General features: G+C 35.3%; 2 protein-coding genes across 2 annotated transcripts; one reads left to right on the top strand and one right to left on the bottom strand.

Moving 5' to 3' along the window:
- Positions 1-116: 116 nt before the first annotated feature.
- Positions 117-1,043, bottom strand: LOC145006676 (uncharacterized). Its single transcript, XM_078965749.1, has one exon. The coding sequence runs from the start codon at positions 1,041-1,043 to the stop codon at positions 117-119; it is 927 nt and encodes a 308-aa protein (XP_078821875.1).
- A 10,885-nt stretch (positions 1,044-11,928) lies between these two features.
- Positions 11,929-12,426, top strand: LOC145006675 (uncharacterized). Its single transcript, XM_078965747.1, has one exon. It carries the CDS (start codon positions 11,929-11,931, stop codon positions 12,424-12,426), a length of 498 nt encoding a protein of 165 aa, XP_078821873.1.
- Positions 12,427-13,165: the final 739 nt, after the last annotated feature.

The following is a 13,165-nucleotide window of genomic DNA, read 5'->3' as shown; positions in this document are numbered from 1 at the left end:
TCAACTTTTAATTAATACTGTATTTTACACATATTGATACTAGGAAAAGAAAAAAGCAATAACAAAATATCAAAAAGTAAATAAAATATAAAAAATAAAAAGTCAAAATTCAAATCTCAAAACACTTTTTTTGTAAATAGACTCCTCAAATTAAACAAACTGCTAGCTCCACCTTCACCGCCGGCACTTCCCGACGTTACGTCGGCGTTCCGTCCACTGTCGTTATCTATTATCACATCGCTCCGACAACCCATTCGTTGCCGGTAACCAATACATGTCGGAACATTAAGGTTCAATACCTTACGATTTTCTCCGGCGCCGGTGGTAACACCACCGGATGCTGACTTTTTGATCGGACGGGAGACTTTTTCAGCAGTAGAACGAACAAGGGTGTCGTGGAGGCTCCGGCTCTGTCCCAACCGTTTGACTTGACAAACTGGGCTATTCCGGCCCAAGTGAACCCCACCCCTGCCGGGACTGCTCGGCCACTTCCGATACTTATCGCCGGTGGAGTTGCTCCTTGAACAAGGGGCGCTACTAACTTTCCGGTTTACGACCACCGTTCGCGGTCTACTCCCACTGTTCCCGACCGATCTACTTCTCGAAAACGGCCATAAATTTATATTCAACTCCGCCGTACTTGTTCCACCACCACCAACGACGCTGGAACCACTGTTGCGTTCTTTCTTCTTCTTCACCTCTTTACTTTCTGGGTTTTTTTTGAAAATATCTTTCCATCGTTTAGATGCAGAAATATTTGTTTTGAGGTCGGATCCGAGAATATTATCTGGATTAGGGCTAATTGAAGGTTTGTTTGTGGGTTCTACCGCGATATCTTCTTTGTCAGGTGGGTCGTCGTTGTTTTGGGAGTTGAGACGCTGGAGAGGGAGGAGGATGCCGTCGGAGAACAATTCGTCGGCGGAATGGAGGGTGGTTTGTTGGGAGGATGGGTTTCTCACCATCCAAAACTCGAATTCAGGTGAATTAGAAGCGCTGCTTCTTCTGCCATTGTTGTTCGTTGAGAGAATTGTGGGATTTTCCATGAGAGAGAGAGAGAGAGAGAGAGAGAGAGAGAGAGAGAGAGAGAGATTTGAAAGAGTAGTTGAGTTGGGTGCATATGGGGGGTTATTATTCAAAGAAGGGAAGACATGTGCAATACCATCTATATATAGAATACTAAACAAAATCCATACAAAATCATGTACATGTTATAAACAATAACTACAAATAAAGTCAATTAATTGAAAAGTGAATTACAAAAAGTTATTTGGGTTATCAAAAGTTAAGAATTATATTATTATTATTATTATTAATGGAGGATCCGACCCAAGTTATCTTTAGGGGGTTACAAAGTCTTTACTAGAAAAACTCCCCTTATCAACACCATCTTAACTTCATAATATATCTATTAGACAAAATTACAAAAATGGTCCTTATGGTTTGTTAAAAGTCATAAAGTATAAAGTTAGTTCTTTCTAATTTTTTTTTATATAAATGGTCCTTGTGGTTTGCAAAAGTTGTACTGATGATACTTTTTACTAACACGGTTAGTATTCACCCGTTAGGAACTGAATCTGTAAGGATATTTTCATCTTTTGAAATATAAAGGGACTGAATCTGTGATATTTAGTAAACCACATGGACCATTTTTAAAATTTGTTTAAAAAAGACAATTATATGGTTGGGAGGATTTGAACTCATGATGTCCACCTCTTAAAACCAAAGTCTTAATCAATTGAGTTGAATGCATTCTTGGTTTATTCTTTCCCAAAACTAATTTATAAAATAACAGAATCGTTAAAAATAAACAATAAATAAATTACAAAAAACATTTTTTTTTAAATAACATTTTTTTAAATAAAACAAACGTATTTTAGTTATATTATATATAAAATACTCTTTTACAAACGATTTGTATGTATTTTTATGTTTTTATTTTACGTAAAATATATTTTTTTTGTTTTTAAAAAAATACGTTTTCTTAAAATATATTATTTTATGTCTTTGAAATAATAATAATAATTAACACTACTCATGACATAAAAAATTGTATAAATTCTTTTTAGTCGCTAGTTCTAAAATCGTTTTTTCGTTTATATGTATTAAAACAACTTAATAACGATTTTGTTATTTATCTAAACAATTTATACTGTTTTTTATGTCAATAATAGTGCTAATAATTGTTATTTCAAAAAGATAGAACCGATACGTATTTTTAAAAGAAAAAAACATAAAAAACGGTTTTCAAAAAACCGATTGGATCAAACCAAAAACATATTCGGCAGATTTTGTCTTTCAATACAACGTAATAACATATTATACCAAACCAAAAAACCTATTTGGTTATATATATTATTTAAAATACGTTTTCAATTATATGTATTTAAAAAAAAACATAAAAACATATTCGATTATATATTTTATTTAAAATACGTATTTCATCCTAATCGAAAGTTCTAAATTGTATTTTAAAATGAAGATGGAAATACATACTGATATATCTTTTTGAGATAACAATTATTAAAACTGCTTTTGATATAAAAAAAACCGTATAAATTGTTTAAATACATAACAAAATCGTTGTTAAGTTGTTTTTAATACATATAAACGAAAAATCGGTTTTAGAACTAACGATCTAGAAGAATTTATATAATTTTTTTATGTCATGAATAGTGTTAATTATTATTATTAGTATTATTTCAAAGACGTAAAAAAAATATTTTAAGAAAACATATTTTTTATACGAAAACGTGTTTTTTAAAGACAAAAAATATATTTTACGTAAAATAAATACATAAAATTACATACAAATTGTTTGTAAAAAAAGTATTTTTTTTATAATATAACTAAATTACGTTTTGTTTTATTTTTTCTTTAAAAATTATTTTAAAAAATGTTTTATGTAGTTTATTTATTGTTTATTTTTAACGATTCTATTATTATATAAATTAGTTTTGAGAAACAATAAACCAAGAACGTATTAAGGTTTTGGTTTTAGGAGGTGGAGGTCATGAGTTTGAACCCTTCTCAGCCATATAACTGTCTTTTTTAAACAAATTTCAAAAATGGTCCATGTGGTTTACTAAATGTCACGGATTCAGTCCCTTTATACTTCAAAAGACGAAAATGCCCTTACAGATTCAGTCCCTAACGGCTGAATACTAACGGTGTTAGTAAAAAGGACCATCAATGCAACTTTTGCAAACCACAAGGACCATTTATATCAAAAAAAAATAGAAGAGACTAACTTTGTGACTTTTAGCAAACCATAAGAACCATTTTTGTAATTTTATTTATCTATTAGTACTCACTCGTGTTAGAAAGTACACATCAATCACATTAGGTTTTTTTTTATCCACTCTATAATATGTTTTTGTTGTGCCTTCCGTCTTAGTTGACATGAAAAACTATTTTTCCCTTACTAAATTATTTTATTATTTATTTATTTCTTATATAATTAATTATATAGCTAATAATATCTAACGGTCCCACTACCCTTTACTTCTCCACCCAAACCACACGTCACCCGCTTCTTTTATTACCGTTCATAATCGTCCAAAAACTTCATATACGAGCAAACCACCAACAAATACAATCAAACCAAGTACAATTCAATCAAAATACAAGCAAATTATAAATCATACATAGTTCATTTTCGTTTATGAACATGGAAACTAGAAATCAAATCTGATGAGTCTCAAATCCAATTTGATGAGCCTGAAACCATCCTCAACAAAACTAGAAAAATCCATTTTTCTTCCTGATACATATAAAAAAAATCTGAAATCAAATTCATTCTCGAGACTTGAAATTTCCATGAAATCTTAACCTGATTACATGGACCTGCAACTCAGCCCTGATCTCTTGAGACATGCAGCTCGGTCACGATCACTTAGACCTGTAACTCTTATCCCAATTTCCCCTAGTGCGAAGAGATGGTGAATCAATGACTATAAATTTCAAGGAAAAAACCTAAGGCTAGCAGTGAGGGAAAATCGATCGAAGTTTGGAAGAAAAGGATGATTGTTACCTTCAATTTATGATTTCAAATGGCGATTCCTCGAATTGGTAGATTGAGTTATTTTTTTTCTTGGGGGGGGGGGGGGGGGTGTTATCGATGGTATATAAGAGAGAAAGGGGATGATCGGAGTTTGGAACAAAGGTTGAGGGATGACAATATTAGACATAGGGTGATTGTGTGAGATAGTGGACGTAATGAGGGAAGGGATGGCTTGTGTCCCTTTTTCAGGCTGTAGTAGCGATAGTAGGAAGTGTGGTGATAATGGAGGTTCACGGACCATTGAAAGAGAATAAGGAGAGAAAGAGATATGTGAGGTTTGAAAGGAGAGAAAGAAAAGCATGTTGTTATCGATGGTATATGAGAGAGAAAGGTGATGGTCAGAGAGCGAAAGCGGAGGGGGGATTGTTATCGATGGTATATGAGAGAGAAGGAGATGGTCATTTGGAACAAAGGTTGAGGGATGACGATATTAGACATAGGGTGATTATGTGAGATAGTGAGGGTAACAAGGGAAGGGATGAATTATGTCCATTTTTCAGGCTGTAGTAGCGATGGCCGGTGTGGTGATAATGGAGGTTCACGGACCATTGAATAGAATAAGGAGAGAAAAAGATATGTGAGGTTTGAAAGGAGAAAAAGGAAAGCGGGTTGTTATCGATGGTATATGAGAGAGAAAGGGGATGGTCAGAGTTTGGTCAGAGAGAGAAAGCGGGGGGGGGGGGGGGGGGGTTATCGATGGTATATGAGAGAGAAAGGGGATGGTTAGAGTTTGGAACAAAGGTTGAGGGATGACGAGATTAGACATAGGGTGATCGTTTGAGATAGTGAGGGTAATGAGGGAAAGGATGACTTATGTCCCTTTTTCAGGCTGTAGTAGCGACGACAGGAGGTGTGGTGATAATGGAGGTTCACGAACCATTGAAGAGAATAAGGAGAGAAAGAGATATGTGAGGTTTGAAATGAGAAAAAGGAAAGCAGATTGGGATTAAAGGGGTGGGACCCATATAATATTTTTTTTCATAAAACTAACAAAAAAAAATAGATAAAAAAAATATTATTAGGAGAAATATAGTCATTTTAAGCCAGCTAGGAACTAAAAACGAATAAAATCCAAAACATAAGGATCTTCTGAGTGAAAAAAAACTTAGGGACTCAATGTACAAATTAACCAAACCACAAGGATTATTAATGTAATTTACTCGTTAAGAAATACTATAGTTTATGTTTTTAATCTTAAAATTTTAAAAAATATACACTTCTTCCTAATTCCTAATCCATAAAACAAATTACACAAAAAATTATGCATATCATATTGTACATTAATATTCTATTCTATCATATAATCGTTTATATACAAAGTACGATATCATTATTTTATTAGTGTGTGAATAAAGGTACACATGCATGTTCAAATATACTTTTGAGATCACTTGAAAACTTGAAGTGTAAGCGAAGAGGCCGACCATGTCTTGACCAGTGTAGGAAAGTGAGCTCTAATTATGGATGGTGCATTTGTAAATGCCATTTATGGGTTTAAGCATCAAGCACGTACCATTGATTTCAATCTCCATCATTTTGTTTTCTTTGGTTTCACTCCCCCGTCTCCACCACCCTCCACCATGTCATTATAGTTGTGCATATATTTACAATAAAAAGCAAAACCATTTTTGATAAATTTATTGTATTCTCCTTTTCGTTTGCAAGAGGTACGTGGCTCGTTGAAAAAGCTACTCATTTTTGGACTTTAGACTACTCTAATAATAGACGAGACATTTTGAGAATAATACTTGCAATTTGGATCAATATAGTTATATGACTTATATCAAAAGTTAGTTTTGCAACACATATAGTTCTTCCATCATGCTTTAAAAGATCTATCAGAGTCATGATTGAAAGAAACAAAGGAGAAATAAGATGAATCTTGGCTGAAATAAGAAATTGGGCTCGAAGAAGCTCATGTACCATATGAAGAGGAACCGCTTGAAATCATAATAAGAGAAAGGGATCTGAAAATGGTTTTTTAGAATAGATCGTAATTAACTGAATAGTTTTTAAAGTGTGTACAATCGTTTCCTGTCTTGATTTAAACTAAAATTTTAACATAATATTGATGGAACAGATTTGACGACTAAAAGAAAATGTACCAAAGAGTTTAACTGTCTTCATTGATTACAAAATAAATGATGTCCTAAAACTGGAACCTATATGCACCTATTAAAGGGGAACATACAGTAGAAATTTTGAATAATAGAGTACAGCTATTATGGACAAAACCTCCCAAAGTACGACCAGCACACCAGCACTTACCAATAAGACAATTATTATTATTATTATTATTATTATTATTATTATATTTTTTTTTCTTGCAAACTCCGTATTGGGTGGCTGACATTCTTGTTATTTTTTTTTTTCTTCATATATGGTGTATGAATGAACATTTTATTACTTATTTAGGTTAAACGGTGTGGGGTGCGATTTGGAACCACCATGCTGACACGTGGACTGTGAACACCGCCCCCAGGGCGTGGTTTTGTGCAGTCAAGACCGCAGTGCGGCCATACAAGACCGCGAAACCTGATTGGTTGTTGCATTTTCCCATGTTTGACCGTAGAAGATTTGTGTATTTTTTTTAACCATTACTATATATATATATATATATATATATATATATATATATATATATATATATATATATATATATATATATATACATACATGTTACCATTTTAACTATTTCACCACCTTCACTCCAACTTTAAACAAATATTTACACAATCTTTTCATTCATTTTTTTTTTAAAAAATATCTTCTTCCAAAAGGCGTAGCAAAGAAAAAACACAAGTCAGAAATGCTACACCCTAATACCTTCATTTGATCTACCGATTTTCTCATATCCGTATTACCACTACGGCGGTATGCTTCCGTATTTTCCATAACGACCAACGCAACCACTACTACAAACACCACCACTACCACAACCCGACCCAAATTTTAATCCATTTGATTTTTTTGTCTCAACCCGAGTTTGTTCAACAAACACAAACACAACCAGAAACAATCGTTTCTGATTCTGAACCGGAATTTGTTACAGAAACTCAGCCCACTCGATCAGCAACTAAAAGAAAAGAGAAGGCAGAGGCTAGATGTTGGGAACCTTTGTAAGCGTTAGTGTTGGCACAATATTGTATCGATATTTCAGAAGATGCGACGGTTAGAAAAGACCAAAAGCATGACCGCTTTTGGATTCACGTTTTACACAGGTTCCATAAGGAATGAACCGTCGAGAATACCGTTCAAAACATCAAGTGTACTCCAAATGAGGGGAAGATGATCAAGGAAGTTATGTTGTTTAATGACTTGTGGAACAACATGAAATGTCAATGGAAAAGTGGAGAAAGAGATGAAGTGATTTTAAAGAAAGCGTTGAAAGTGTATCAAAAAGAAAATTTGAAGGCTTTCAAGTTTCTTGAAGTTTGGAATTTTGTGAAAGATAACAAGAAATGACAAAGTAGTAAAACAACAGATGAGCATATGGACAGTGGTTCAAAACGCAACAGAACATCTGAGTCCGACCACACTACATCATATGCTCGTGTTCAATTTGATCTGAATGAAGATGAACCTGTTCCAGTTTCACCACCTTCCCGACCAATGGGAAGTGACAAAGCAAAAAAGCAAAGGCAAAGGCAAAGCGTCGGATTCAGATGATTTGAAAGAAATGGGAGCCGACATGAAGGGTATAAAAGACAGAATGGACAAAATTTTGCAAATTGCTTCAGAAAAAGAGCTTCGGAAACAAAGGGAGAGCGACATGCGAATACTAGCGATGGACACGTCGAATATGACCAGGGCCGAGCTTGAAGTGGTTTTGGCGATGAAGGAGGAAGTGAAAAAACGTTACATCAATCGTGGATAATTTCTAGTTTTTTTTTCAAGTTTTTAATCGTTTGGTGTGTGTTTTTTTTAACTTGTAGGTTTTATGTTTCTAATTTGTTTTTCAAATTTTTAGTTTTTTTTTTTTTTTTTTTTTTAAAAGTTAAGTAATGTATGGTATTTGTATTTCTAATTAATGAAAATTTTCTTTTTAAAATTATGTTTTTTTTATTAAAATAATAAGTTTTATTAAATTAAAATAGTTAACAAAAAAACAAATAAAATAAAATAAAATAAAAGTTTGGCACCACCCCCTTGATGTGACAAGAAACCATACTTGTGTTGTAAAAAATAACATGTCGCTTATGTAGTGGAGGAGGGAGTGCGGTTTCGGTGGCACCACTCCCTCCAGCCTTAAACATGAGGGAGTGGGAGGGAAGCTTCCCTCACTTTTTGTGGGTCATACCATACTTTCCTTTCCCTCACCTAAAACCCAAGGAATGGGTGGGAAGGGCTTCCCTCGCTATTTTTTAAAAAAAAAAATTAATTGATTTTAATGATAATTGGAATATAAAAGTATAGTGTCTATTTTGTAATTTTCAAAAACTATTTTTGTGTTTAGAATTCAGAGTTGGGTGTATTCTGCCATAAGACCAAACATAGGGGCCAAATATGCCATTTCCAGAAACTTCTCATCTTCTTCCTTCTTCCTCGTTGAAACCTGCAAAATAAAAAAAAAAAAAAAAAAAAAAAAAAAAAAAAAAAAAAAAAAAAAAAAAATTCCAACCACTAACAAGAAGAGAAAGAGGTATGCCATCTAACTCATTTTTATGTTTATTATGTCAAATGCATGCTAGTTGTAGGCTTAATGTCAAGGAAACAATATTGCATGTATAATTAGTGAAAACATAGATCCAAGACATTTAGGATTATATGTACACCGTAGGATGTTGTAGTATACGAAAATCCATCAGGTGCTGGGAGGAACATTGAGAGGAAGCTAGGGATTATGATTGTAGAGATTAGAGGATAGTTCCGACCGGGCATGGTCATCCTTCTAGTGTATAAGAGCAGAGTATTGAGATTTATTTTTCAGATTGGTTTTGATTGCAGTACCGGTGGTTGATCCTTGGTGAGATGTGACCCCTCTGTTCCTTTTGTGTTACGACCAGGATCGACTAGCATGTCTAAAGTGAGTGATCAACACCCAATTATGGTCAAAGACTTGTCCCCATCAGTCGCTATGAGATAATTACAGTTGGGAGTATTATCGGTTCGAGATTCGATGAGCGATTGGTATGGTGATATTCTGCATGGGTGGTCTTTCGGGGAGATAGACCACTACAGTTTCCGAGTTTTGGAGAGTTAAAGTCGATACTGCATCGACAACGGGGTCCGTCCTTTTCGGGTTGGGAGTTACTGTCAGTTTTGGATATCCTAGGAAGGAGATCGTTGTATGATATGAGATTTTTCCGGTGGTGCTTCTTGGGTGATTTTTTTCGATCGATGTGTTGACAAAGAGTGATTTCGAGGGGGAATGTAATCCAAGTGGGGGAGAATTGTAACACCTTGATTCCTAGATGTGGAACATGAGAATTTAGTGTAGGAGTTGATCAACATGCGTGAAATATGAATTCTACTCGTCGAGTCGGAGGACTGGACTCGGCGAGTTGAGTCTGTTTGATGAAACCCTAATTGTTCGGGATTGCACCCTATTTAAAGGAGTTTAACTCCTTCACCCCGCCTCCCTCATCATTTTACCACCCAGAGACAAACCCTAATCGGGTACCTTCCATTTTGAGAGTGTTTGGAGTTAATAGTGAGTATTTTGGTGCATTCCTTTGAAGGAATATGAAGAGTGAAGAACATGGAACAAGAAGGAGTCTTTAGATCCAACTTTCATGCCGTTGTAGCATCCATCTGGAGGTAAAAAGTCCTTACCTTGGCTTTCCATTCCTTAGATCTCTTCTTATGTGAGTTCATGGGTTTTTGGTGCAAATTGAGGGCTATTCTCGAGTTAAGCTTGCCCAGGGGGCATGAGTTTCAGATCTGGACTTCTCTAGGTCTCATGTACATAAAGATTCAAGCTTTATGAAGCTTTGACCCATCTTCATGTCTTAAACCCCTTCTTGAGCTTAATTTTGGGTGATTTAGCCTTGCGAGGCCTTGCATGAACGTAAAGATAGCACCTTTACGTGGTAACTCCATCCTAGGAGGTTGGATTCGGAGTTTGGAGCAATGGAATCGGCTGGAATGAGTTTAATGAGAAAGGGTTCAGGAACTCGATGAGTTGGGCATCCAACTCGACGATTTGATTTGGGTTTTCCCGTTTCTGGGTTCAGAGTGAACTCGACGAGTTGATGAGACAACCCGACGAGTGGTTAAGGTTTTTCCCCGGTCTTCTAGACTATACATGGACTCGATGAGTTGACTAATAACTTAGTGAGTTGAATCAGGTTTTCGTGATTTTTGAGTACTGAGGACTCGATGAGTTCATGAGCTGCACTCGACGGGTTGAGTTAAAATAGACTGTTGACTTGAGTGTTAACTTTCATTGACTTTAAGGGTTGGGTCAGGTTGTGGACTTCGGAGATCATGGAGGGGTGAAATGGTCGTTCACCCTTTTCGGAGTTTTAGTAGAGGATTTAGCTTAACGTTTTATATAATTGTTGAGTTGAGATGATTGCGATTTGTGTAGGCAGAGTCTAAACCAACAGTTCGAGTGTGGGATATATTGATTTCCACATTGAACATTAATCATATAATATATTAACAAATCATTTCCTCATAATTTCCAATTAGTTTATTAATCATATAATAATATAATAAATCATTCTCTCTCTATAAATGACATTCTAATCAAGTTCTAGCTATGAGGGCAACCCAAAAAGGACTTTGTTTCTAATTACAAGAATATACCAATTTAGTTACTGGCTTAGACACCTTAATCCAACAGTCTCCCACTTGGAAAATTATGTACCTACAATTGCATGTATAGACCTTGAACTAAACAACAAAGATTACTTTCCAAAGCCACTTCCGAACTTTGATTCCAATATGTAAGTAAAAAAGTGACCCTCTTCAGCTAAGATGGACGCGTAGACCCCTTACACAAGTAAACCCAAAGAGAAGAGCTACCCGAAAATCACTTTTGTCATCTAGTGAACCCGAAGACCTGTTGGATTCCCACAGATGAACCATGCATGAAGATTGTCAGAAGTTACTTTTATTGATATTGCTTGTATTCGTTGTTATATCCGGTGTACCATTCAAGGAAACCGAAGTCAGTTACTTTAACTTATTTTATTATTTCCTTGTAACTTTTGGGACTCTATAAATAGACCTCCCCACTTAATGTATTCTTACCACTTCAACAACTGAGCTTATAAAATATAAGATCGTTCATCTCTATATCAAGTTATCTTAACCGATACTTAAAATGAGTCCGTCTTCACTTATGTTGTTCATCATCTACTAACTTGTGTTTTCATGAAAACCTTGTTATGATTCAACTAAGTGTCTACTTGTTTACTGCTTATCAATATAACTTGTTGCTATTTACTTTCCGTTACATTTCCACAATCTAACTTATTATTATTGCTAAGCTAAAAAGGTCCATTGAGATTAACTTTATTTTGCAACTTATTATCTTGTTTCTAACTCTTATCAAAGTTTTTCTCTCAACAATTGGTATCAAAGCCAAAATGGTTGTCTTTTAATTTCTTTCAAAAAATGAAACTCTTTTCAAAAACTCTAATTTAAAAGGTCTTCTATACCACTAAAGCTCATAAAAAAGGGAAGGAAAAATGTTACAAGCTTATTCTTTAAACATTTCAAACAATGTTGGAGGTTCTAACAGAGCTCCAATACTCGTTGCAAGTGAATATCACCATTGGTCCCAGAGAATGGAAAGATATCTGAAGAGACTCGGTAGAGACATGTGGAGATCTATTGAATAAGGACCTCATGTACCGATTCTCACTCCCGTTGTAGTTGACAGTGCTTAAGTCAGACTTGGAGGTGGTCCAACAGCGATGAACAGATCCACTAATGATGATCTAGAAAATATGGAGAAGGATGACATCGTCTTCTACGAAATCTCGTGTGGTGTTGCTATTGAAAATTTCGACATCATCATCAAATGCAAATCTACCAAGGAGATATGGGATGTGCTAAAAAATCTCTACCAGGGGTCTGAACAAGATCAAGACAAGAAGCTCACCACTGCCCTGAATGAATTCACTAACTTTAAAGCTCTACCCGGTGAGAGTCTTGACGATTCGTTCAAAAGGTTCAACCTCATAATCACGAAGCTTTCAAATGTTGGAACTGTTCGAAGCAACCATGAAACAAACCAGCAGTTCCTAAATGGTTTAGGAATACATTGGACTACCACAAAGATGATAGTTCAGGGTGACAGGAAGATTCAAACTCTTTCACTCTTCAAACTTTATGGTGATCTCCAGGCTCAAGAGTCTATGGTATTGAAAGAATGTGCATACTTGGGTGGTCCACTAGCTTTAATGGCTTAAAATCCTCAGTTTGCCATCAAAGCTCCTCAGTATTCTTACACCGGAAAGTCATCCTACCAACAATCATATGATAACTTTCTGCAGTTTTGTGAAGCTGATGTTGAACTAGATGATGAGGAAGAATTTCAAAATGACATTACCCTCGTCAGTCAACGATTTAAAAGACTCCTACCACCCACTTTTCGCAAGAACCAACATTTCACTAAACAACCATTCAACCGAAATTTCAACCCGCAGAACAACCACCAAAGATATCCTAGAAATCCTCACCACAATCCTTAGCCTCAGAATACTCCCCGGATAAAGGAAAGCCTACAGATCAACAAATCATAAGACTCCAGTACTTCTACCAAAGACAAGGATGGAGTTTTGGTTTGTCACAAGTGTCACAAAGAGAACCACTTTGCACGTGACTATAAAGCAAATGTGGTAAAGGACAAAGCCTTCTATCTCAAAATGGATCAAGAAATGGAGGATAAGGAGAAAGAGAAGAGAAAGTCATGTGTGGCCCAAGTTCGAAGGGATCATCAGGTGTAGTCCTCAGGTGATGAAGACGACGAGCCTGATAATAATAGGAAACGAGGGAAGATATGCATGATAGCAGAAAGTGACGATGATGGATCTATCAACCTACAAAGGAATTACTACTACATAGCAAGGGATTGGAACCTCAGTATCATTGAACAGGTAAAAGTTATGATTCAGTCTAATGGTTATAACATGCATGACTGTGAACCAG

Source organism: Lactuca saligna, chromosome 7, assembly GCF_052625555.1.
Source record: "Lactuca saligna cultivar CGN05327 chromosome 7, ASM5262555v1, whole genome shotgun sequence".
NCBI lineage: Eukaryota > Viridiplantae > Streptophyta > Magnoliopsida > Asterales > Asteraceae > Lactuca > Lactuca saligna.
Note: the sequence above shows the minus strand (reverse complement) of the source record. Positions and strands in the feature narration are given on the sequence as shown.

Bases quoted from the DNA above. Each gene is read 5' to 3' on its own strand.
- LOC145006676 (XM_078965749.1), bottom strand. From the start codon at position 1,043: ATGGAAAATCCCACAATTCTCTCAACGAACAACAATGGCAGAAGAAGC.
- LOC145006675 (XM_078965747.1), top strand. From the start codon at position 11,929: ATGAACAGATCCACTAATGATGATCTAGAAAATATGGAGAAGGATGAC.